This window comes from Acinonyx jubatus, chromosome A1, assembly GCF_027475565.1.
Source record: "Acinonyx jubatus isolate Ajub_Pintada_27869175 chromosome A1, VMU_Ajub_asm_v1.0, whole genome shotgun sequence".
Lineage (NCBI taxonomy): Eukaryota > Metazoa > Chordata > Mammalia > Carnivora > Felidae > Acinonyx > Acinonyx jubatus.
The window spans coordinates 66268232-66293420 of NC_069380.1; the positions used below are offsets into that span (position 1 = coordinate 66268232).

At 43.1% G+C, this 25189-nt stretch overlaps 1 protein-coding gene across 5 annotated transcripts in view; it reads right to left on the minus strand.

Annotated features, from left to right (window-relative positions):
* The window catches only part of DZIP1 (DAZ interacting zinc finger protein 1), a 55057-nt gene that overhangs the window by 7111 nt on the left and 22757 nt on the right, over positions 1 to 25189 (minus strand). For 4 of the 5 annotated variants that reach the window (XM_027065106.2, XM_027065104.2, XM_027065103.2 and 1 more), the window contains 10 exons: positions 23647 to 23709; positions 17380 to 17520; positions 16883 to 16931; positions 15684 to 15740; positions 13554 to 13610; positions 8439 to 8498; positions 2807 to 2949; positions 2188 to 2350; positions 1756 to 1885; positions 849 to 902 (listed from right to left, as the gene is read on the minus strand). In XM_027065106.2, the coding sequence (XP_026920907.1) occupies positions 849 to 902; positions 1756 to 1885; positions 2188 to 2350; positions 2807 to 2949; positions 8439 to 8498; positions 13554 to 13610; positions 15684 to 15740; positions 16883 to 16931; positions 17380 to 17520; positions 23647 to 23709 (917 nt within the window). The remainder of the gene's footprint in view (positions 1 to 848; positions 903 to 1755; positions 1886 to 2187; positions 2351 to 2806; positions 2950 to 8438; positions 8499 to 13553; positions 13611 to 15683; positions 15741 to 16882; positions 16932 to 17379; positions 17521 to 23646; positions 23710 to 25189) is intronic. The other variant, XM_027065105.2, reaches the window with a different exon arrangement.

Sequence of the window (25189 nt, forward strand, 5' to 3'; positions counted from 1 at the left end):
TATATTTATATATAGTTTATATATATATATATAGTTTATATTGTCTCTACTATATATACACAATGCCTCAAGAAGAGATATTTACAGTATTACTATCTCCAGAAAAACTTGATGATAAATTTCAGTTATGATAAAATTAAATTTACTTATAAATACTCAAATTTATATTTAAATTATATTCCCTTAAATATAAATTATAAGTAAAATAACAAAACTAAAAACCATTATTAAGTAAAAACAAAAATATACCTATAATTTTTTATGCCCCCATGAACTGCCAAGCACTGAGGCAAGCCCTTTTCATGTATTAATTTGTAGTAGAACTATCCTGTGAAAAAGGCAGCATCATCCCATTGAACAGATAAGAAAACAGGCTTAAACAGGTAAACTACTGAATCAGTGGCACACAGTTTATGAGTAACTCAGCTAGGATTCTTAGTATCCCGAGAGGGCCAAAGACAGTAAGGTCTAGGGCCATTCCTGATTTCCACAAGGAGCGAGAAGACTGCAATATCATCTGACTGTGCTACCAAGAATCCAGCCGCAAAAGTTGACATCATCCATTTAATTCTTTGTGCTTATTGAAAACTACTGGACACTGAGGGGAGTAACGGAAATGACTCAGGGCGGTCTCACTTCTTAGTGGAGGTCAAGATGTGATAAGTGCTACTGACTTACATAAAATCTGGTAAAGAAACAAAGACATGTCATAAAAGAGTAACAAATCAATTACGATGTTTAATCATTAGGGCTTTAGTTAATCACAGTGCACACACTAATTTACGATAAAAGGAACGTTCAGTGAAAAGAATTTTTTAAATGGCTGCTCCCCGCTCCCAAGTACTCACGTAAGAGTTGAAGACTTTTTGGGAAAATGATCTTCTGTGATATTTTTCTTAATTCTAAAAAACAACAGAAAACGATTTCTAAACGGCATGGACCAATAACATAATTTAATGTAAATTTCTATGGGATTGGTGATTGTGGCTTTGAATGTATGTTAATGAGGATCAGCAGCAACGAGTGTGCCAGTGCCTGTGACAGGCCGGGAGGAGCTGTACTGTGACTCTTGGCTGAGTCAAACCTTGTTGTGGGTGAGTGTGTGTCCCCCTAAATTCCGTGCGTGGAACCCCTAACCCCCAATGTGATGCTCTCAGAAGAAGGGGTCTTTGGGAGGTAATTAGGTTTATCTGAGGTCATGAGGGTGGGGGCCCCCATAAATGGATTAGTGTCCTTTTTAAAAAGAGGAAGAGGGATCAGTCCTCTCTCTGCCTGCCATGGGAGGACACAGTGAGAAAAAAGGGAAAAAAGGCGTCTGTCTGCAAGCCTGGAAGCGAGCTGCCACCAGAACCCGACCATACTGCACGCTGATTTCAGACTTCCAATCTCCAGAAGTGTGAGAAAACATATTGCTGTTGTTTAAAGCCACCCAGTCTATCAGGGGTGCCTGGGTGGCTCGGTCGATTGAGCGTCCGACTTTGGCTCAGGTCATGATTTCGCAGTTCATGAGTTCAAGCCCCGCATCGGGCTCCATGCTCACAGCCTGGAGCCTGGAGCCTGCTTTGGATTCTATGTCTCCCTCTCTCTCTGCTCCTCCCTGGCTTGTGCTCTGTCTCTGTCTCTCTCTCTCTCAAAAATAAATAAACATTAAAAAAAAAACTTTTAAAGCCACCCAGTCTATGGTATTTTGTTATGGCAGCCCAAGCTGACTAGGACAAACATTAATACAAGAATTTTAGCGTTAAAAATACTCACTTGGGAACAGATGTCCTATCAGTGAAAACAGGTCTTTGCCTAATCAGTTGTCTGCTTTTGGGAGGAAGTTGCACTGCCTTGGGTATTTCTCCAGTTGAGAGGGTATCCATTTGAGAAGCACCATACTTATCTGGAATAGTAGTATCATTCATGAGTCTCCATTGCCTTGATGATCAGTGAGTGAAGAAGAAAATACCACAATACTGTCTACACTGGCAGTTGAAACCAACAAACTTGTCTCTTGGGTCTAGAGTCCACACCACAGGCAATTTTTAATATAAAAATAAAATCCGAGACCCAACATATAAATGGTTCATTGGTATTAGACTTGCCAATCAAGTTCTAGAGTTTGTGAGACATTTAAAATTATGAAAGATAACTGGATGTCGCTCCTATGTGCAGAAATGCAATGGCAGTCAGTTACGGGCTTACCTGAGGACAGTAAGTTTCTCTCCTCGATTTTACAGCTGACCTCACGTTCAAGGAATTCTCGAATTTGCTGAATGTTAGGTATTTGTCTTTCTCGCTCATGTCTTGCTGATTCCACAGTTCTTAGCACTCTACTGAAGTGATCACTTGAAATACCACGTATATCCTGAAGAGATGAACCGTTAACCGAATTATCCTGGCATGTTCTTCATTTCATGAACATTTGTTAGCACAAACTATGCCAACCTTTTGTCTTTATGGCTGCGTGTGAGGTAAGAGGATGCCCTAACATACCACAACATGCTATTCTGACCTCGAAAGGCACTCCCAGCGCAGTGGAACAGGGGATGTGTGAATGACTCTACATGATTGGTTAGCGGTGAGAGGCTGTTGATTGCCAGGACCGAATGCACAGAGGTGTGTGTGTGTGTGTGTGTGTGTGTGTGTGTGTGTGTGTCTGTCTCTGTCTGTCTGACTAACCAACAATGCAAGGTGGGCCATCAGGACAGAATGAATCCACAAGGACAGAACAGATATGCCTTCTTCTCTTCTCTGATCCCTTCCCATTGAGAAAGCAAAATAAAGCACAACCAACAAATGTTCCTGAAATGAATGAGCTTACCGCATTAATCCCCAAGGTTTCCAGTTTCTCTAGCAAACTCTGCTCCAACATGTTTCTGATTTCCTTATTGAGGGAGGGGTTACCCTTCAAAGCTTTCCTTAAATGTATCTTGTGGTTATTTAATTTCTGTTCATTCTCCCTTCCTGAAATAAGGTTTACAAAATGTGTTAAAAAAATTAAATATTCCTGAAGTGTATTATGCTAAGCGAAAAGAAGTCAGAGAAAAACAAGTATCATATGATTTCACTCACATGTGGAATTTAAGAAACAAAACAGACTGAACATAGGGAAAGGGAAGGAAAAATAAGATAAAAACAGAGTGGGAGGCAAACCATGAGACTCTTAAATACGGAGAACAAACTGAGGGTTGCTGGAGGCGATGGGGGGGTGTGGAGGATGGGCTAAATGGATGATGGACGGTAAGGAGGGCCCTTGTGATGAGCACTGGCTGTTATATGTATGTGATGAATCACTAGATTCAACTCCTGAAAGCAGTACTACATTGTATCTTAACGAACTTGGATTTAAATTTAAAAAAGAAAAGAAAAAAGAAAAGAGAAGAAAAAAGAAAAATACATAAAATCCCTAAGCAGAAAATGGCAAAACACCACTTTTAAACAGCAAGCAAGCATTTTGTAATACAGTTTTTGGGTCGTTTGGTCATTCAAGCACAATATATAATGCTGAAGTATCACAACTTTCAAAACTATGTTAAGTTTGCTTTAAAACTTCAGTGTCTTGGGGCGCCTGGGTGGCTCAGTCGGTTGGGCGTCTGACTTTGGCTCGGGTCACGATCTCGCGGTCCGTGAGTTCGAGCCCCGCGTCGGGCTCTGTGCTGACAGCTCGGAGCCTGGAGCCTGCTTCGGATTCTGTGTCTCCCTCTCTTTCTGCCCCACCCTGCCCCCCACACTCTGTCTCTCTCTTCTTCAAAAATAAATAAACATTAAAAAAAACTTCAGTGTCTTTAGGGGCGCCTGTGTGTCTCAGTCAGTTAAGTGGCTGGCTCTTGTTTCTATCTCAGGTCATGGTCTCACAGTTCATGGGTTCAAGCCCCATGTCTAGCTCTGCACTAACAGGTGCAGAGCCTGCTTGGGATTCTCCCTCTCCCTCTTTCTCTGCCCCTCCCACTTAACTGAATTATAACTAGATAAATAATGCAAGAGAAATGTCTCTATAGAAGCACAGTAGAAAAAATAAATTCTTTAGAAGTTCAATGGTTTATCCTAAAATTATTTTGCTACTTTCTGAAGAATTCATCTGTCTTAAATTCAGTTAGAATTTATGTATCATTTTATGAAGAAGCCCAGTTTACATTAAATAATTAAGTTTTTATTTAATAAATTCGGTAGAAGTTTATACAAAATTTCAAAACATGAAAATTATAATCCCTCCCAAAATATTTACCAAAATGAAAAAGAGGTTAATACAGGTCTTGGGAGAAGTATATTCTGTTTAAAAGAGCCTTTCTAATTAAAAGCAAAGAAAAAACAATAGGCCATATTCTAGCTTTTCCTTCCCACTAAAAAATGTCTACTTCAAGAGCATTTGGAGAAGGGGCATGTCTACATGACCCTGAACTGAGTCCGATGTCAAAGCAGCTGAGAATTTGATGCAAAAGGCCTCACAGTGGGCTGTTCAGACCCTTAGTGAATGTCCCAAGCCAGATCTGAGAGAACGTGTCACCAGTGCTATCATTTTGGAGTCTATTCTCCAAACAGGGGTGTTTCACCCAACAAGGGTAGCACCAGATGCCAGCATCTAGTGGGTCTGGGGCTCCAGGGGCTCCAGATACACCCATTCTTCCCTCCCCCACCTCAGTCCATGGGAAGTGTAGGGACCCACGGCACTCAGATTGACAGAAGACCCTCAACAAAACGCTCTGTGGTTCAGATGTTCTCTAAACCTTAGTGCGATTCCAGCAGGTAAAGAATATTTCTGCTCATTAATAACTGGTTTTGCTGAGGGCAAAATCAGTCAAATGATGATATGTACATTAAATAGAAGGAAAGGTCCTGCATGATAATGCTTTGCTATACTTTGGTACTGCGGCTTGCTAAACTGAAATTATGAAATTTTGTAAGATTATTTATTAATACAAGTCAGAAGTAATCTCAAATTTTATATTCTCAGCATTCATGCTGTTTTCCCACCAATGTTTTCCCGTATTCTGGGGCCACCTTAAAAAAAAAAAAAAAAGCACTTCTGGGACGCCTGGGTGGCTCAGTTGGTTAAGCGGTTAAGCGTTTGACTTCAGCTCAAATCATAATCTCACAGTCTGGTCTGTGAATTGGAGCCCAGCGTTGGGCTCTGTGCTGACAGCTCAGAACCTGGAGCCTGTTTCATATACTGTGTCTCCCTCTCTCTCTGCCCCTCCCCCGCTCACATTGTCTCTCTCTCTCTCTCTCTCTCTCTGTCTCCCCCTCTCTTTCAAAAATAAACAAACAAAAAAGCACTTCTGTCCTAGGAATGGATAACGCATCAAAATCCAGAGATAATGCACCAAAATCCAGCTGCAGCCATGGCCGTGTTGTTGGCTTTGGCTGCTAGTTGGCCATCAAGTGCACAAATATCTAGGGCTAAAATGAGAAGAGGTACCAAGAGATGACCTGGGAGTCATGGCGCTACCACTGAAACAGACACACCTCTTGCCCTGTTTACACAAAGGTAATTTTGGGGTCAGTATCCAGGATATAAAAGGAACTGAAGACAAGCACAGCCAGAGAGGCTCCAGGCTCTGTCTGCTCCAGGACTGGAGTCAAGTGAACTGAATTTGTTTGCTGATTGGTCTGGGTTCATTCTCAACCCTGATGACAAAGGGTTGAGAATGTCATCATTCTGATGACCGAGTTTCCCAAAATGACTGCAGATTAAACATTTCCCTCTGTCCTCAAATTCACTTTATATGTTGATGCTTGCTTTGGATTATTCATTTATGAATAATTAGAAACCTCTTGGTAGGAAGGACTCTCAGAAGGCTGGAGCTGGCCGATAAGAAGCAAAAGAAAGAATATAGAATGAACAGGAGAAAAAACATAAAGTTTTTATGTAAAGGTGGAATTAATCACTTGAAAGCCAATCACAGCTGAAGACTTTAATTAAAGCACATACCGCTCACAAGATCAGTTAGACAAAACTTTCTAAGGATCAGCATTTCCTCTCATTAAAAAATTTAAGGCATGGGGTGCCTGGGTCAGTCGGTTAAGCATCTGACGTTAGGTCAGGTCATGATCTCACCGTTTGTGAGTTGAAGCCACGCGTCGGGCTCTGTGCTGACACCTGGGAGCCTGGATCCTGCTTTAGATTCTGTGTCTCCCTCTCTCTCTGCCCCTACTTCTCCCTCTCTCTCACAAAAATAAACATTAAAAAAAATTTTTTTTTAATGTAAAGCATACCCAGGTAGGTGGCCAGTGGATAACAGCCCACACAAATGATCAGTTATATCAGACTAATGACACAGCATTCATGGTGAGCAAATAATTGCAGTGCAAAGCAAACAGTAAAAAAAACCAAAACAGAATTTCCGAGTCGGAAGGGACTTCATCATCTAGTAATTAATTGTCTCATTTTTCACCTGAAGACACTAAAAACAGAGAGGTAAAGAGACTGCTCCAAGGGGCACCCTGCCAGTCCTGGACCAGCCTGCCTCTCTCACTTCATTCCTTGCATTAAACTACAGAAAGCAGAACACCTGGACTTTAGTTCCAGCCCCGTCACTAATGAAGCCCAATAGCTTGGAGCAAGCTCCCGATCCCCCTGTGTTTCAAGGTTCTGAACAATAAAACGGCCCCTGAGAGCCCTCTTGGCCCTCACATCCTAACATCCTATAGGACAGCAAGATCAAATATGCCTCTCTGGGACTGTCAAAAAAGTACGGACGCAGAAATAGTCATGCATGCCTTACTTCTTGGTAACAGCCACAGCGCTTTGCAAACAAACCACTGCCAAAATTTAGCTGCACAGATATCATCTCAAAATGTTAGCACAGCTGAGGAATTTATTGATGGCAATTAATCTGCTGGCCCCATGGAAGCACTGGAAGGATTCATTGGGTCCCTGGCTTCCGTAACAGTGTGCTTGGGACTCAGGGCTTTCTGGTGGTCTGCAGCCCTTTCCTATGTCCCACTAGAGCTGTGTCTGAACGCAGTCGAGGGTGGCAAAGATTATTTTCTTTCCCAGTCGGGTCCCTTGCATGTGGCAACACAACCAATGACGGTGTTTGCCGCCCAAACTCACCCCCTACATGGTCTGGGTAGAGAATTTTAAAAGAAACAGAGGCAGAAGGGTGCAGCGGGAGGAAGCAGGGCCCCAAGTGATGGTGGACAAAGCAGGACTCCTCTTGGAACCTAGCTGACTCGTTTTTTAAATGAGTGTGAACCATATGATTTGGGGCTCCTGTTTAAAAATTTTGGACCCTTTCTATGAACCTCCTGATGCATTACATAGATTCTTCACAGAATAAGATATTTTGTGTTCCAGACATCAGTAAATGACATGGAGGAGGGAGAAAGCATGTTACTTGAAAGCAAATTGAAAATACACATTGCATAGATTTTATAGATGTGCCTGGTTTAGTCACTTTTCAATTTCTAAACAATTTGGAAAAAGTTGTCTAGATAACACAGCAGAAGTTATAACAACTATTAAGAATTTGCAAATTGGAATATATAATTTTAATTCTCGGGGCAGCTGGGTGGCTCAAGTCTGTTAAGCCTCCAACTTCAGGTCATGATCTCATATTTCATGAGTTCAAGCCCTGCATTGGCTCTGTGCTGACAGCTCAGAGCCTGGAGCCTGCTTCAGATTCTGTGTCTCCCTCTCTCTCTCCCCCTCCCCCACTTGTGCTTTCTCTCTCTCTCTCTCTCTCTCTCTGTCTCTCAAAAATAAAGATTAAAAAAATTTTTAATAAAACAATTTTAATTCTCTAATACAAATGGCAAGGCCAGAATCTATATACATATTAACCATTTGCTTTCTCCTGAAGAGGTGATAAATGGTCAAGCATTATCACTGTTAAGGAGAAAATGATGATAAACAGATTCAGATGTAATGGTGTTAGGTACAAGTCTGGCATAGAAAATACTCTTAATAATGTGGAACATTTTTCATAAACTTCAAAATTAATGGACAGAAAGTGATTTTGAGAACTGCCAAATGAATAAGCAACAATTGCTCTAATTATCTCCCCAAACCTTGAACAGCTCCCAAATTTGCCCACACAGATATTATTCTGCACCTAAATATTCTACATTGAGAGCTCAAACATTACGATTTTCTTGCTATTAAAATCATTTTGAAATGGGTACTTCACCCACTCCTTTCCCAGATCCAGGGTGTGAGAAATACCTACTGTGCGACGAATATTTTTGTTATCATCGGGCACGCGACTGACACAAAAATGTCTTATTCAGATGCTAAGAACGCAGGAACGCAGGGGAAAGAAAATATAACAGCATGTTAAAGGAGTAAGATGACAGATTACTACAGATAGACTGAAAGCATAATCTCCAAACCTAAATGTCTTCCCTACTTTTGATACGGTGTGACAAAAACCACTGGATCGGATTCAAGGCTTGCGTTTTGGCATCTAAGTAGACTCTAGGCAGGTAGGACCCCTGATGGAGCCCTTGGTTACCTTTTTCTTCCTCTGAAAGCTCTTCTATTGGTTCCAGTATGTGCGATGGGAATGCCTGTTCTATCGATGAGGAAAAATAAGAACAGTACAAACAGGACAACAGCAAAGTAAAATTAGTTTCCTTGCAAACAACTTTGAGACCTATATAGTTCTGCAGTATTTTAATCATGCCCCAAATAGCAGGATTCGCTGGGGGAAAATATATGGAGGCAGTCAGTTAAAGCTGGTCACTTTTTCGTGATATCTTCTCTTTCCACGTCTTTTCCATCAAGTCCCCTCTCAGGAAATTATATTTTCAAATAATTACACCCAGTTTCTTACTCAGCAACCTCGTGCCTGATGTGATTCTTTTAAGGCACAAGGACACAACTGCAAAAGGTCGTCTTCACTTATCCACACCCCCCCCAAATACTTTCCTTATAAGGTATTTTGATAGGGTGGCTAAAGAGAAAATTAATGAAGGGATTTCAGTTCCAAAAATAAAAATATTTGAAAATGCCCAAGGCTCTGGGATTCCCACTTGTCACTAGCCCTGGGGCCTTTAAGTGGGAGGACTGGGATGGTGGAGGACGGGTGGCTGAGGGTCAGCAGGAGGACTAAGACCCTGTCCTCATACGCCTCTGTGTCCCCAAACCACGGTTCAACACCTGCATCCACTCCGGGAAAGCCACCAGGGCAAGGCTGCGGACAGACTGCACGTGAAGGCAGGCTGTTCCCAATCCCAACCCAGAACAGGGCCTGGAGGGGCGGTGCGGGGGGGTGCAGAGATGAGGCCTCCTGGTGACTGTGCACTAGGAAACCCACAGGCAGCACAGATAAAGCTAAATGCCATCCCATCAACAGAGGGAAAGTTCCTTCCTGGGGAAGGTCAGGTTTGGGCGTCAGGCAGAGTCAGGTTTCAGACACGGGATAAAATGCAACCAGAGATCTAGCTTAGGAAGTGTGTGTTTCACTCGTCTTCAGCTTGGAGACTGCCACAGGGACCTCCCCAGGGAGCTCTCCACCTGCACCCACAGGGCCGAGGCCATTTCATTCCACCACCTGACCCCAGAGTGGGTGACCTTGAGGGTAGTAACTGCCAACAATTACTGAGAGCCCACCAGCTTGTCGGGCACAGATCTATGTGCTTTGCACAGATTCCCTCAGATTTAATACCCCCTACTCTGATGTTCTAGATTTAATTTGCTGAAGGGTACTTCTGGTACTCTGTTTTAGGCATCTACAAACATATGCACACACATACAGGGATACACAAATAAATACATATATGTTATACTTAAGTATATATAAATAGGCTCTTATAGCTTATTCAGCAACCAAATCAACCTATCTAACGTTGACTGGGAGAAATGCATTTTAAACTACCTTCCAATGAACTTCTGGAACACAGTCTTGCAAATAGTAGTCTAATTTTGAAAATGAACATGATCACACAAAGAAGCATTTAATTACATCCATGGACCACGGCTGCTGAACATTAGAAACGTGCTTTCGAATTTGTCATTCAGCAGCAAGATTTTAAAGTCATATAAATAAAGAAAAAATCCTGTAATTATGTGTGGCGATGGATGTTAACTAGACCCTGTGGTGATCATTTCACAATATATACAATTACCAAATCATTATGTTGTACACCTGATACATGTTATAGATCAATTTTATCTCAGTAAAATATTAAAAAAATTAAAAAGTAAAGTTACACAAATAGACTATTTACTAGTTTGAACTGCTGAAAGTAGGGATTTTTAGGAGGAGAGCTAATTTCAATTTTTAAAGTCACATGGTATATATTTTATTATACTTTATGAAAATGACAAAAATAAAGTTATGAGGAAAATCTCCCTAAAATCTCCCCAAACCATCATATGCATATTTATTATCATTGTATTACAGAGATTATCTTAGGACTTATTTCTCTGGAGTCAGGATAAATCTTCAAAACTGTGACCTTTGCTGCTGTGGGGCAGAGGACAGGGTTCTAGGGGAGGGAAGCCAGGCTCCTACAATAAAGCAAGTGAGGCCCACCAGACCCCAGCTCCCTAAACTAGCAGACTGATGTCCAAGTGTGAAGAGAAGGGCCTGCCATTCTTATGCCTTATAAGCCACAGGTCCAGCCTCCAAACGACCCAGTTCCTGCCCTGGTTTGAGATCTCTATCCAGGGTGAGAGCTGAAGTCTCTCCCCTGTGAACGCTCCACAGGCTTCCAGAAAAATTGTTATGTCAGTCTCCTACCATAACCTCCAGAAGACAGACTCTTAGATCTCTATCCAGCCCTTTGGCACTTGTCGGCCGCACCCCAGAAACTAACGTTTGGCCAGGGCTTGCTCACTGGCTCCTGTTCCAAAGGTCCTGCTTCACCTGATCCTCACCACAGCCCACCAAAGTAGCCATTACTACTCTCCCCATTTGTCAGGCAGGGAAACCCAAACCTACAGCTTCCTGAGTCAACTATGAATCCAGACTGTCTGCTTCCCTTCAAAGTCTAGGCTCTTGGCCACGAAGCCATGTGCCTTCCCACTGGCAATGGCTGCATCTGTCTCCCAGAGTCCTCTAAATGGCACGGTCTCCGTGAGCTCATTGTGTTCTTAACCCTTCCCTCATCCTCGCCTGAACCATCTGCACCTGTACCTTTCCACCAGTTCCCGGGAATGGCTGGTATGTCTGCTCCCTCTTGTTTCAAAACCTCAACCCCAATTCCTAGGTGAAGAATCTCCTGTAGACCACTACTCGAGCCCCAGCTGGTCTCTCCAGCTCTGATTCTTCGAATACACTCTGGTCAGGCTAAGCTTCTGCAAGCTTAGCCCTCCAAGTCTGGCCACACCCAGCCTCAAGAACATTCAGAAGCTACATAATGTCACAAGAACGACCTGAACAGCTATAGTCTGGCACACAGCACTTGCCATGAACAGTCTCAACCAACCTTACTTCCTTCAAATCTCTTCTGCATACTCTATGCTCAGCCAAATAATTCATCTGCACCATTAATTCACATCTAGTGCATTCCTGTTACCTTTTGCTTCTATTTTTTGCTTTGTCTTGGCTGAAAGGAGTGGCCTACACCCCTGCCTCCTCTCTGGGACAGCCCACATCTTGTAACTGATCGCTCGATCCAGGAAAATTCTGAACTGCCCATCCCAGCTCTAAAGCCCCTGGTGAGATCTGACGAGGCCTCCACTGCAGCTGTATCTGGGTTCGGCATCCCCTTCCACCCACGTCTTCTCTCACAGGGGTTGTCCAAGAGCACTGCCCAATAACCTCCCACCTGCAGATCTCCAACCTAAGACAGTGAGTAATCACAACATTTCTCACAGTAAAGAACTTCATCAAGCTCTGAGATGGAAAAGGAAAGACTGAGACGTAATCGGGCTAAATAATGTTATGCAATACTGACTTACTCTCCCTGCCCCCTCCCCCACCCCTACCGTTGGGGACACTGCCATGGCTGGGGGTGGGGGGCAGGTCAGTGGGCCCCCGTACTAGCCTCCTCCTTGCTCCTGCCCATTGAGATGCTCACAAATCAGCTCAGATCCCAATCCAAAGACTGCAGGCCTCATGCCAGGTCTGGCTGGCATTTAAAACTAGCATTTTAATCCCAGCAGATGCCAACAAGGGGGCATGGCTGGTTCATGCAGTCCAGCTCCAATCAGGGCAAAGTCCATAAGGAACACAGTGCTTTGAAACTGATGGATTTGTCAGGACTCTTGAATTAACTCCAGACAGCTTACTTACTTACTTACATACTTACTATAGGGGTCCAAAATACTAACCATACTTACTATAGGGGTGCCAAAAATATTTATATTTTTTGTTTTAACAAAGAAAATGTAGACCTCAGACACTGTCACACAAAAGGCTAATGATAACAAAGTAACAAAAGACAGAAGAAGAAACTATAGCACGCTGTGAAAGTACAGAGAAGCAGTCAGCAATGCATTATAAAAATCAACCCTGAAAAAGAAGGCAAGACAGAGATTTTAGACCCAAGACAAAGAATACGAGTAGAGAGCAATTGCCAGGGGAAATTTTCTTGTCTATTCAATATTAAAGCAAATTTACATAGATGCAACATACATTTTATCTCTTTCACTGGCCCAGAGGGAGAAAACCCGAGTGTTCTATAAACACTTGCCAATAATAACACCCACTAAGTAGGGAATTTATGCATCACATAGTGTGAACACATATGCTCAAGGGTATTGATCTTCCTGAAATGACCTTCGGAAAAAAAAAGTGAGGGGCAATAAACACTTCATGAGTCCATCAGTGAGCAAAGAGATAATTACAAAAGGCCACGATTGTATGAACCACAACACTTCTGAAGACACAAAGTCTGGTATGACTGACCATGGATTTAAGTCTAACTAAAATGCAATGAAGTAATCATTTACATTCCAGAAGCATTTGTAGATAACAGAAAAAAGTTGATTCCTCTCCCATTTTAATTCAGTTAATACACAGGTGACCACAGGAAAACAATGCACTAAAAACATGCTTGCAAAGACTGTAAACACTTTAATAGTATAAAAATAAAATATGGCTACAAAAATTCACGCTATCTATTGGATCGTGTGATTAACAATTATCATCCTTGTGCCCCTGGTCCAAGAATGGACTCCTGGCAGTGATTTCCACCAGTGGTTCCTACTTTTCCCTTTGGTTTCCGTCACATGTCTTTTCTAGATTTTTCCAACCAATCGCTGAAACTGTTTGTTTAAAAAAGGTGATTTGTTGCCACACTGAAAGTTACAAAAACAGTCACACATGCCCTGTGGCACGTGCTGGTTGGCTGGTCTAGTAGAAAATCACCTTCTTACCCAACACCTACTACTTTCCACCCGAAATCACACATAATCAAAGTACTACTCAAAGTTAAAAATCTCTGCTTGTGAGTCCAGCAACATATACAGGTTTTACTTTATGACTTTAGTAGGTATATTCACAGTTTACGATAATATTACATATGAAGGCTGTAGTTTTATTAACTGTTTTGCATTTGCTAAAACGTCTTCTGTTTTGTTTTGCATAATTACCCCCACAGAAGCACTTTTAGTTAATAAGTTCTCTGACTCAGGGCAGAAACTGCACATAAAATGCTGAGACTTGGCTGAAACTTACCGTGTGCCATTGTTAGACTTGATTTAGCATCCAAAGTCTGTGGGGCTGAGGCAGTCACTGAAACAGCACAAAGAGAGAAAGCTCACAGGCTCCCGTAACAAAAGCATAAGCATCTCAACTTGATGATAATCAAGCACTCCTCCGATAAGTCAAGATATATACAGATCCTAAGGGACAAATGTTTCAGGTGACAGTCACCAGCTAACCTACACCAATTCTCTGTAACAGCTTTATTGAAATGCGGTTTGCCCTTTGAAAATACAGAATTCAGTGGTGTTTAGTGAACTCAGAGTTGTACAACCATAACCACTACCTAATGTTAGAACATTTTCATCACACGCGCCCAAACATCCATTAGCCACGACTCCCCATTTCTTCCTACCCATGGTCCCTGACAAGCACTGATCTCCTTTCCGTCTCTGTGGATTTGCCTCATTTCGGGGCATTTCATATAAAATGGACTCAAACATTGTGGTCCTTTGTAAATGGCTTCTTTCACTTAACACCACATTTTCAAAGTTCATCTATGTTGCACATAGCATGTTAGCATCAGCCAATTCCACTGTATGGACTGACTACATTTTATATATCTATTCATTAGATGATGGGCATTTGGGTGTTTCTACTTTTTGGCTGTTGTGAATAATGCTGGTATGAACGTTCATGTATAATAAATCAATTTTAAAAATCCAATCACTCGGCTGGAACACATTGTGAGAAGGCATTAACTCAGTCAAAGCCTAGAGAGAAGTCGGATTCAAGTAAGACTAAATGCTTTCTACTTTTAAAATATCGTCAGAAAATTAGATTCCACAGCCTCCCTTCCAATATTTGACAATTCTTACCTGAGTTCCTCTCTGGACTATGTATTTGTCTGTTAGTTTTCTCTTCCACTAGCTTATTACGATAGATCTTTAATTCTAATCCTACTCTGAAAAATACTGGCCACAAACCTTAGCTTCCTCCATGGGCATACATTTTTGTCTTTACAACAGCCACTGGTGAAAGTGTTCAACTCCTAGCTGTGTGTAAATTACACACACAGACCCTAGAAACAAGACCCTGAAAGCCATTTGCAACTTTTATAATCTAGATCAAGGTTTGCAAAAGTAAAACCCATGGAACATACTGGTCCACCATCTGTCTTTGTAAATAAAGTTTTATTGGAACAAAAGATTGTTCCAATATTGTGCCAAGTACAAAGTATGAACAATAACAATTTAATGCCTTTTAACCTTGTCATCCTTCTACAAAATGCATTTTTTCCATAAGATGTAAGCCCAGCTTTTACCATCCCCTCAACCCCACTCTTGGCACTAACCTGCCCTTCCCTCCTCAGCACTTCTCAACCTCTTCTGCTTGCAGAAGTAACATCGAGAGGCCTCCAGAAGCATTTAAGAAGACTGAGTGGTGAAAACCATTAGCATTTCCCAGTCAATTGTGCCAAATTCCCAAACATGCTCATCACTACTGTCCTGGGCCCATATGAATGGTACCGTCACTCAGCGCCTAGCCTCAGCCTGACCCCTTCCCTGGTATTCTGATCCCTGTTTGCACGCACGTCCTCTCTTGTCCAGGATCACCCTTACTTCCTCCATCCTTACACTTTCCTGAATGGACTAAAAGAATAATAAGAATATTTCAACTGTTTAACTATTATTAGGAAAACAATCTTTCCGTTTCTAAGCTCTTTAGATTATGTCTTTGTGGATTATAGCCAAACCCTGATGGTTCCGGAAGACAGACTTGCCAAGCCCTCCTCAAGTGAGTGACTGACGGAACACCAGGTCAAAGCCTGCAGCACTGACCCTCAGCGATGCCAAAATGTGGCGGCCACCCCACACAGTCACATTGTAAACCTACAAGTACAAGCGTGGGAAGGACACAGAGAACAGACCTGACAAATAATAGGTTAGGTATGGCTAACCAAAATCACCACAAAATTACATAGATATTTACAGTCTTGTCTTGGGTTTTAGAACTAGGTCAAAGCCAGGAATCAAAATAGATTATTATATACTCTCCAAACACACTGGTTTTCAAAGAAGAGTCTCTAAAAATAATAAGTCATGTATTGGTTTAGCACTATTAAAGTATCTTTTGAACCCTGAGGCTATTATAGAAACTTACTAGATACAGCTGGGGCAGTTGGCTTAGATTCGAATGTTTGCCAGGTTAAAGGATTCCCTGAAATAAAAAAGTTAATTAATTAATAACAAAAATCACAAGCTATGGGTCATATTTTGCCAGCCCTTATACTAATCTTTTCCCTCAGGAAAAAAAAAATTTACCAACATATAGTCACTCATCCAATGGAGTAAAGGTGTTTAACATAAGTCCTTATAAAACTTCTTCCTAAAATTATGGTCAGTCAAATATTTATGCTAAGTAATTATATAGGTATTGCTCACTACCTGGACTCTCACCGTTTGAAGAGAAGTTATAGGGGACAATAGGCCTTCCCAAAGCTTTATCTCAAAACAAGAGGGAACCAAGTATGTAGGTCAATGGACCCCCAGGACCCCCAGATTCAAGGAGGAAATGTAGCTCATGCACCCATTACCAATCCCCAACCTGTGCTCCTCAAGCAGACAGTATCCCTTTAACAACCTGAGACAAGCAGGAACTTGGATTATTTGAAAGGGGTCCAGACAAAGGTAAATTTTACACTTTATCAGGAAACCCTGCACTTCTGGCTCCAGCATCCCTTCTAGACTCGCTCCTGAATGAGACGGGGATTGTCTGTGTCCCAACTGTGCCTAGAATAAATCTTTAATCTCCAACTGCCATGGCTGAGAATGACACAGGAAGCCTCTCCAGTACTTTAGAGAAACTGAGGTTAGGGTCATTAACAATAGTTGTTGCCAGTGTTTAACAGGTGCACTTTATATATGCTCTCCCATGTAATCCTCATAACAAGACTATGATGTAGCTAACTCTTCAACTTTAGAGCTGAGGAAACTGAGGCAGAGACTCACAGAGCCGCACAATGCCGGAGATGGGCGCTGAGCCCGATCTGTCTCTAGACCTTTTGCTTTTAACTGTAAATTCACCTTATGGCACATCAGTCCAGAGGTATGGTTACTAAGGATGTATTTTGTGCATAACAGTATTCTGATAAAAAGTATATAAGGCCATTCAACAACAGTCTAGGTATTTAAAATTCTTCAACTTTTTGGATCTCAGTAACAGATCGCTAAAATTAAAGTCACCACAGGAATGTCATCTTAGTGCCTGTCAACCATCGGGACCCCACATTCTTCTGATGACTGGTGCACGGTTAGGGAGGCCCCGCCTTGCCTCCAACACTGGGATCCTGGTCCACTCACCTTTGGGTTCACTGACAGTGTTTAATGGTCTACTGGTAAACTCTTTAATCTGCAAAGAAAAACAGTTTTCTAACGATTCATGTTTGAAACCGGATAGGGACACGCTAGATAATGGACAAGATAACTGTACTTAGCAAATTAACTTTTGTCATGAAATCCCCCAAAGACAGAGGACAAATGGACTTTAAAGACATGAAGGCAAAAGTTTTATAGAAGCAGCATTTGGATTGGGCTTCTTCTCAAAGTAATCACGAAGAGAAATTCTTCTCTTCAAATTTATTCTAAATTCCAATTGAATAAATCTGCTTGTTCTTTACAGGTTTTTGAAAATGCCTTGAAAAAACTATTGGATGTGCTTTTACAAACAACCATATGGAAGAAAATATCCTACCTCCTTTATCTTATCCAACTTACAAATGCTCTAAAATAAAACAAAATGTTCTTAGATAAATTGCGCTACTTAAGGAAAAACAGTGCCAATATATAGCCCCAAATACCTGTTGTCTCTGCGTGATAATCAGTTCATTCTGTTCCTGGAGTCTCTGCCCTAGATCTTCTATCCTTTTCTTGTAGAAAACATTACTTGCATTTAGATCGTCTATCATGGAGGTTCGAAGTTTCTCTATATGTGACAAGAGCTGGAAAAAAAAAATCAAGGCATCGGTCTGCAAACTGTATGTGAAATGTTTCCATTCTGCGGTTTGTATGTATACACCCTGTGGCTCTTTGCTGGCCTTAGGTTATCTGTGCACATCAAGTCACTGAATCCATCTCTGGGTACTGTATACCATGGCCTTGGCTGTATGAGGGCTTCATCTCTGTTCCTGGGGAGCTTGTGACCCACGACACACAACACTGATAGCGTGAACAGCTGTGTGCACCTGAGCACATCGCATGCAATACCACAGGAATGAGCACTGATAAAGGGTCAGGGCCCCCCCACCCCGCCCCACAGAGTGGCTGCAACCCAATGCGGTCCTGAACCCTCAGGCGTCCACATGTGCCTGGGGTGGAGAGTCCATCTTAATTATTCATATGTCCAATGATCAAGTACCATCTCGGGCCCTTGGCAGGTTCCCAATAAATATTCGCTGAGAAAAGGAAGGTGGAAGGAGGGAGGAGCGTGGGAAGGACACAGAGAACAGAAAGATCCAAAGATTCATAAACAGATTCATCTTCAGAGATTTCATTTCAGGAAATAGAATCATATACTGGACATAAAAACCTTCAGGAAGAATTTGTTTTCAATAATTTAGGGAAAGATTATTAAAGCAATTTCACTACTCATTAAACAGAGGGGAAAAACACATGGGTCCATGGAGCTAAGGACATTCCAAGCCTACACCCTGGAAATGGAGAGGGCTGTGTAGACCAAAGAAAGGGGGCCGGTGAGTGTGCCTAGGAGAAATACAAAGAGCGTCTAAAGCAGCATTTCCCAACTTGCTTGGCTTTTTAAATCAGGGGTTGAGGGTGGGATGAATAGAGCACAGAATTTTTAGGGCAGTGAAACCATTCTGTATGATGCTATAACAGTGGCTACATGTCATTTGACACTTGTCAAAATCTATAGAAATAGAAAGTACGATACCAGGAGTAAACCCTAATGTGAACTATGGACTTCGGGTAACAATGATTTGTTAATGTAGGCCCAGCAATTCCAACACAGGTACCACCGTGGTGCGGGATGTTGATAACGGGGGAGGCTGTGCGTATAGAGGGGGGAAGGGGTATTTGGGAACGTTCTGTGCTTTCTGCTCAGTGTTGCTGTGAACTTAAAACTGCTCTAAAAAAATCTATTTACATTTAAAACAACAACAACAACAAGTTAATGCTCTCTCTCAATACATTGCAGGGTCTTCCCACTGGAGTGCTCTGTGCCCAGAGGAGGTGAGACAAGCACTGGGTTGAACCAAGTGGAAAAGGTTTCCTGAGTAAGGATGAAGAAGAACCTTTCGTGTCCTAGCGGATGCCAAGAACCTCCCCCAGGAGAACACTGCCAACAACCTTCCCCACATTTTCTACAGACCATGAGGAGAGTGCCCCAAAGCAGTCTGGGAAATGTTGAGCTGGAAAATAGAAGGAAAAGCCAGTGAAAATGTCCAGGGGTCTGGGTAGGGGTTTCTGATCAACAACATGTAGAGTCCGTCCAGACTCCCAGAAGATGGAGACACAGGACAAGCTAAGGGTTGGCAACATTTTGATATCGGAATTGAGAATGGACTAGAAAAGCCTAGAAAAGAGTCTGCTGAGAGAACAGTCTAAGCAAGGGACAGCCACAGATTATTTCAGAAAGTTGGAGCTCTTGAGCCCATTTCTTGTGACCTCCTACCTTTCCAAGTACTATGCTCTTTTCTCTACCAGAACACAGTACTCTGTCCTCCTTTCCTTTTGTTACGTGACCACCATACAACCTCCCAAGCTCTACAGTCTTCTGTCGGGTCAAAAGCGCATGCCATCGTTTATCTGTGACTCCCTTTGAACTCCTACCAATGTTATTTAAAAAAAAAAAAAACAAAGAGCTGCCAAGAGGCCTAGGTAAAGCAATAAAAAGTTGGCAATCACAACTTCCCTTAAACAGAGAAATACAATATGTGCATTGTAGGAACAGTAGGCAGCAATCATGTGGAATAATTAATAGTTAGGTCTCAGGCAGAGATTACTAAACCTGATTGAATTCTCCCCTCTGTTAGGGTTTAAGAGAAGTTAAGGAAGGAGAAAAGCAGCTTCTGAACAGGCAAAACCAACAGACAATGGAGCAGCGTAGCCTAGCGGCAACACAGATACTCCACACTCCCAATACTTGGGGCAGCTCAGCTGACTCGGAACCAGGGAAGGCCTCTCCTCCCTCCACCAAACCACCAACAGTCCATCTTTCCATCACGCCTCGCAGTGGCCAAGAGTACAAATCTGCAACCTGCACTCTATTCTGGCCGGAGGGCCACCGGAACTCCTACAACGGTCTGGAGCACAGGAGGCTTTAAAGGAGCAAGGACTAAACACCATCCGCATTTGTAAGGAGGCCTGAATTCTGTCCCTAGATACCAACGCTGTAAGACGTCCTGAAGGACAAGAGTTGAACCTCAAATCATAAGAGCAGTTGTTCAAACCATGGATCCAAAACAGAAACCATCCTAGACTAAATCAGAATCTCACTGAGTGGAGCTGGGCAAGAGTATTTTGGGAAAGAGCTTCTGGTCATGCTGAAGTACGTCCTGGTTAGGAACTACTACTACCTCAGAGCATCTTGAAGGGAAGCTAGAACATTCTCCCAGAAAAGCAACCGCTCTAAGTTGTCACTGCCTCTTCTCTCAAGCTGGCTCAGTGCCTGAAGCATGACAGGTGAGCAGGGCAACAAGGTAGACCAGCATGGCCTTGAGTTTAAGGGGGCCCGGGTTCATACCAGGGGCCTGTGCTCATACCAACAGATGACTCTTTCAACCCTGCTCTTCTGACCCCTCCAATCAGCATTCCTCCATCCATAACAAGGTTGAATGATCTCCTTGTTGGCCGACTAGCAACCTTCCACATTCATTCGGCAAATATTTAATGAATGCCAATCACACTTTAGGTTAGTCAACGTTGGGAATACAACAGAGAACCAGATAGACAGAGTCCCTCCCTCGCAGGGCTAGTGATCCGATCAGAGACAGTAAACAAATGAATAAATAATCTAACTATGTGAAACAGCGATCAGAGTTACACTTGTGACATGATGGGAACCGTAAGGGAGGAGGCTACCTACTTAGATGGTGTCAGATGACTTGTAAGCCAAGGCCAGAGGGGGGCTGAATTCTAAATGGTACTCAAGTTCGTACCCCCAGACTACACGCCCTGTGTAAAACCTTTCTCTTGGTGGAGTTAAGAACTGAATGTTTGTGCACCCCTCTGCCCCTCCATTCCTGTGTCAAAGCCCTAATCCCCCACGTGATGTATTAGGAGGTGGGGCCTTTGGGAGGTGATTAGGTTTGGATGAATTAGGGTAGGGTCTTCATGATGGGATTAGTGCTCTTAAGAGAAACCAGAGAGCTTTCTCTTGCTCTCTCCCTGCCCCGTGAAGACACAGCGAGAAGGCATCTGCAACAGGGCTCTTACCAGGAACTGAGCCGGCCCCCTGACTGTGCAACTTCTCAGCCTCCAGAACAGTGAGAAATAAACGTCCCTTGTTTAAAGCCACCCAGTCTATGGTATTTTGTTATAGCAGCAAGAGCAGACTCGAAGACATGGGCTGGTTGGAGTCTGAGATGTGCTTCTAACCAACACAAGACAGCAAACGTGAAGAGACTTAGCAGATACATTTAAAGCCCCCAGTCTGGGATGCCTGGGTGGCTCAGCAGGTTAAGTGTCCGACTTTGGGTCAGGTCATGATCTCACGCATGGCTCATTAGTTTGAGCCCCACGTTGGGCTCTATGCTCACAGCTCAGAGCCTGGAGTTTCCTTTGGATTCTGTGTCTCCCTCTCTCTCTGCCCCTCCTCTGCTCAGGCTCTCTCTGTCTCTCTCTCAAAAATAAACATTAAAAAAAATTTTTTTTTGAGTCCCTAATCTGCTGACTCTGAGTTAATGCAAAGGGAGATTATCCTGCACGGGCCTTAGTCAGGCGAGCGCCTCTCTCCTGCTGGTCTTGAAGAAGTCAACAGCCGGGTAGTGAGCTGTGGAACTAAGGGTCCTGATCCTACTGTTAACCCTAAGGAGCTGCATATTGCCCATAACCTGAACGGGCCTGGAATGACCCTGAGCCCCAGATGAGAAAGCAGCCAAGCCCACGTCCCGAATGCGGCTGTGAGACTCCGAGCACAGGGCACCACCAGGCCTGTGCTCACGGACACTCGGAGAAGACGAATTGCTGGTAATTTGCTATGAGGCACAGAACACTAATACAGAGGGGAAGGACAGCCACGTGAAGAGCAAATGGAAGGATGTCCCGGCAGCAAAGAGCATGTGTGAAGAGAAAAAGGCTGGCATGTTCTACAAGTGTCCCGAAGGCGATTGTGGTCAGAAAGTGTAGGTTCGGAGAGAGGATCCAGGATGAGGTGGCAGGTGGTAGCCAGCAGCCAGATGGTCTTGTCCGCTCCTTGGAAAGCAAACTGGGAAAAGGGAAGGTTGGAACTGGGAGACCAGTTACAGGGTCCTTTTCGAAATGGCGGGGGCTTGGTGGAGGGCAGGAGCAATAAAAATGGACAGAAGAATGCGGATATGAGACACGCAGCAGGCCCTGCTGATACCCCTGTGCTGGGTGCTGAGGGAGACACGGGCTCAAGGCGTGCTCCTGACTGCTCAGACCAGGATGCCACCAAACAACAGAAAACCACATCTGGGGACGAGCCCGAGCACCTCATCTGAGACATATGACACCTGGGAAGCCCGAGGAGATACCAAGTACAAAGCTGGCTATCTCATCCGGAGCTCAGAGGGTAGTTTAGGCTGGAGAAATCAACATGGGCTTTACACCTACACGCAGCCACGACCTCACTTTAACAAACTCTCTGCTCAATCCCTAGAGCCCCAGAACTATGAGAAATAAATATCTGTTGTTTGTAAGCCACCCAGTCTACCGTATTTTGTTATAGCAGCCGAGCTGACAAAGACATAGCAGACATAGGGCTACAACGTACATATGAAGTGAAAAGATACATCCAAGTTTTCCTGTCTCAAATAAAAGTACTTTAGATTTTCTGCACCAGTGCAATAATGCTTAAATTTGGGATGTACTCAGTTGAAAGGCAGTATTATAATCAAACTGTTTTCACTAAAATGGAAGAATTGTTCACATTAAATTACCTTTTTTTAAAAAAAATTTTTTTTTAATGTTTATTTATTTTTGAGACAGAGAGAGACAGAGCATGAACAGGGGAGGGGCAGAGAGAGAGGGAGACACAGAATCCGAAACGGGCTCCAGGCTCTGAGCTGTCAGCACAGAGCCCAACGCGGGGCTTGAACTCACAGACCGTGAGATCATGACCTGAGCCGAAGTCGGACACTCAACTGATTGAGCCACCCAGGCGCCCCACATTAAATTATCTTTAATAAAATTAAAGATTATTTAGACTACTGATGTGCAATGTGAAAAAATCAGAAACGATGGGTTCAGCAATAAAGGATTAATAATAACTTATGATACATCCACAAGATCATTCTATAGCCATTACAAAAATTATGATTTTGAAGAATATTTTTAAAAACACAAGAATACTGGGGAGCCTGAGTGGCTCAGTTGGTTGAGACTTCGGCTCAGGTCATGATTTTATGGTTCATGGGTTTGAGCCCCGCATCAGGCTCTGTGCTGACAGTGCAGAGCCTGGAGCCTGTTTCAGACTCTGTGTCTCCCTCTCTCTCTCTGCCCCTCCTCTGCTCGTTCTCTGTCTCTCTTTCTCTCTCAAAAGCAAATAAACAATTAAAACAACACACACACACAAGAATGTTAAAAAAACAACAAATCCCCAAAAAGCCAGAAGAAAGTTTACAATCTATTAAGCGAGAAGCGTACACAGTGATAAAACATGATTCAAAATTTGTAAGACCCTAAGTATGGGTTTCAAAACGTACAGAAATGCTACATTTATGGCACAGAAAACAGACCAAAACAAGTTACAACAAAGTAGTTAGCAGTGGTTATCGTTGGTGTAGAAATTATAAGTAATTTTCATTTCTGTCACGCATTTCTCCATAAAATTTGTTAAGTAGACAAACACTACCTTTGCTGTAGAGAAAAAACATATATTCTTTAAAAAAATGACCCACCGACAGACCCTGGCTTCTTAGTCTTACCCGACCCTTCTCTTTCTTGTGTTCTTGATGAAGAGCTTGAACTCGGGCGGTCCACTTGCTTTCCTATGACACAGTAAAACAACAGTAATTTATGTGCAATAAAATTGACTCAAAATGGAAGCTTCCTTTGTAGTGAGTACCTCTGGAACCCAACTACCTACTTGGTAAAATTTTAGCAAGCATTTTTTAGATTATAGATGCTCAAAAGTGTCTAAATACATTTGCACGTGGTTATCATCTTAAACTCTAAGGCAGGGGTCAGCAAACATTTTCTCTTAAGGGACTAATAGTAAATATTTTAGGCTCTGGGGCCAAAGGACTCAGTCACCACTACCAGCAGTAGGAGAATATCCACTAGATAATACATAAATGGGTGGGCATAGCTGTGTTCCAATAAAATTTTGTTTTCAAAAATAGGTGCTAGTTTGGCAGTTGAAGGAGCTAAAAGGAAACACCAGGGTTTCTTTTTTTTTTTTAATGTTCATTTATTTATCTTTAAGAGAGAGAGAGTGCAAGATGGGGAGGGGCAGAGAAAGTGGGAGGGAGACAGAGAATCCGAAGTTGGCTCTGTGCTATCAGCACAAAGCCCAATGCGGGGCTTGAACCCACGAACTGTGAGATCATGACCTGAGCCAAAGTCAGGTACTCAACCGACTGATTCTCCCAGGTGCCCCAAGAAACACCAAGACTTCTGGTGTTTCTGACAACACAGCTCACAGGAAGGAAACAAAAGAATTTTAGGTGGGACATTGGGATTCATAATTGGTCCTTCAATTCCTGAGCCCAGCTCACAGGGAGCAACTGTCAACAGTTCAACAGAAGACACAATTCGCGGTCCCCTACCACATGCCAGGGGCCTCGCTGGGCTGTCGTGGCCAGCTGGGCGAGGACTGAGGGACACACTCTGCCTTGAATAGGAGGAAAGTAGACCTAACAACAGACAGCCCCCCCATAATGTGCATGTGAGCAACCTTCTGCTTGAGGGAACTACCCAAATGCAATAGCCCAAAGGTCCAGGAGAACTCTCTAGAAGAGATGCTGCCTCAGCTGAAGAATTAAGCCACAGGTCCTGAAGACTGAGAGGTGTGTGACAAAGAAAGCCACAAGGGCAAAAGCAGAACCACAGAATGCTGTCTCCTGGGACCCATGAGCTGTTTGGTGCAGCTGGGAGCGTTGAGGTAAAGCCGAGAACGGTGCGAGATACCACAGGGTCCAGATCCTCAGGGACTCTGGCTGCTGGTTAAGGATTCCAGACTTGGCTCTGTGAAGAATGGGGAGCCGTGGGAAGATAAGACAGGACAGTGACGTGGCCGGCCTGGCTGCACGGTGGAAGGCCAATGGCCGGGGAGAGAGGCAAGACGTGAGCAGCAACGTAAGAAACAGTGGCAGTCATCTGTATTCCAAAAATACACTTACTTTTAAAAATGATATGTATATATTTTTTAATATAATTTATTGTCAAGTTGGCTAACACACGGTGTGTATGGTGTGCTCCTGGTTGGGGAGGTAGATTCCCGGGGTTCATCGCTTACATACAACACCC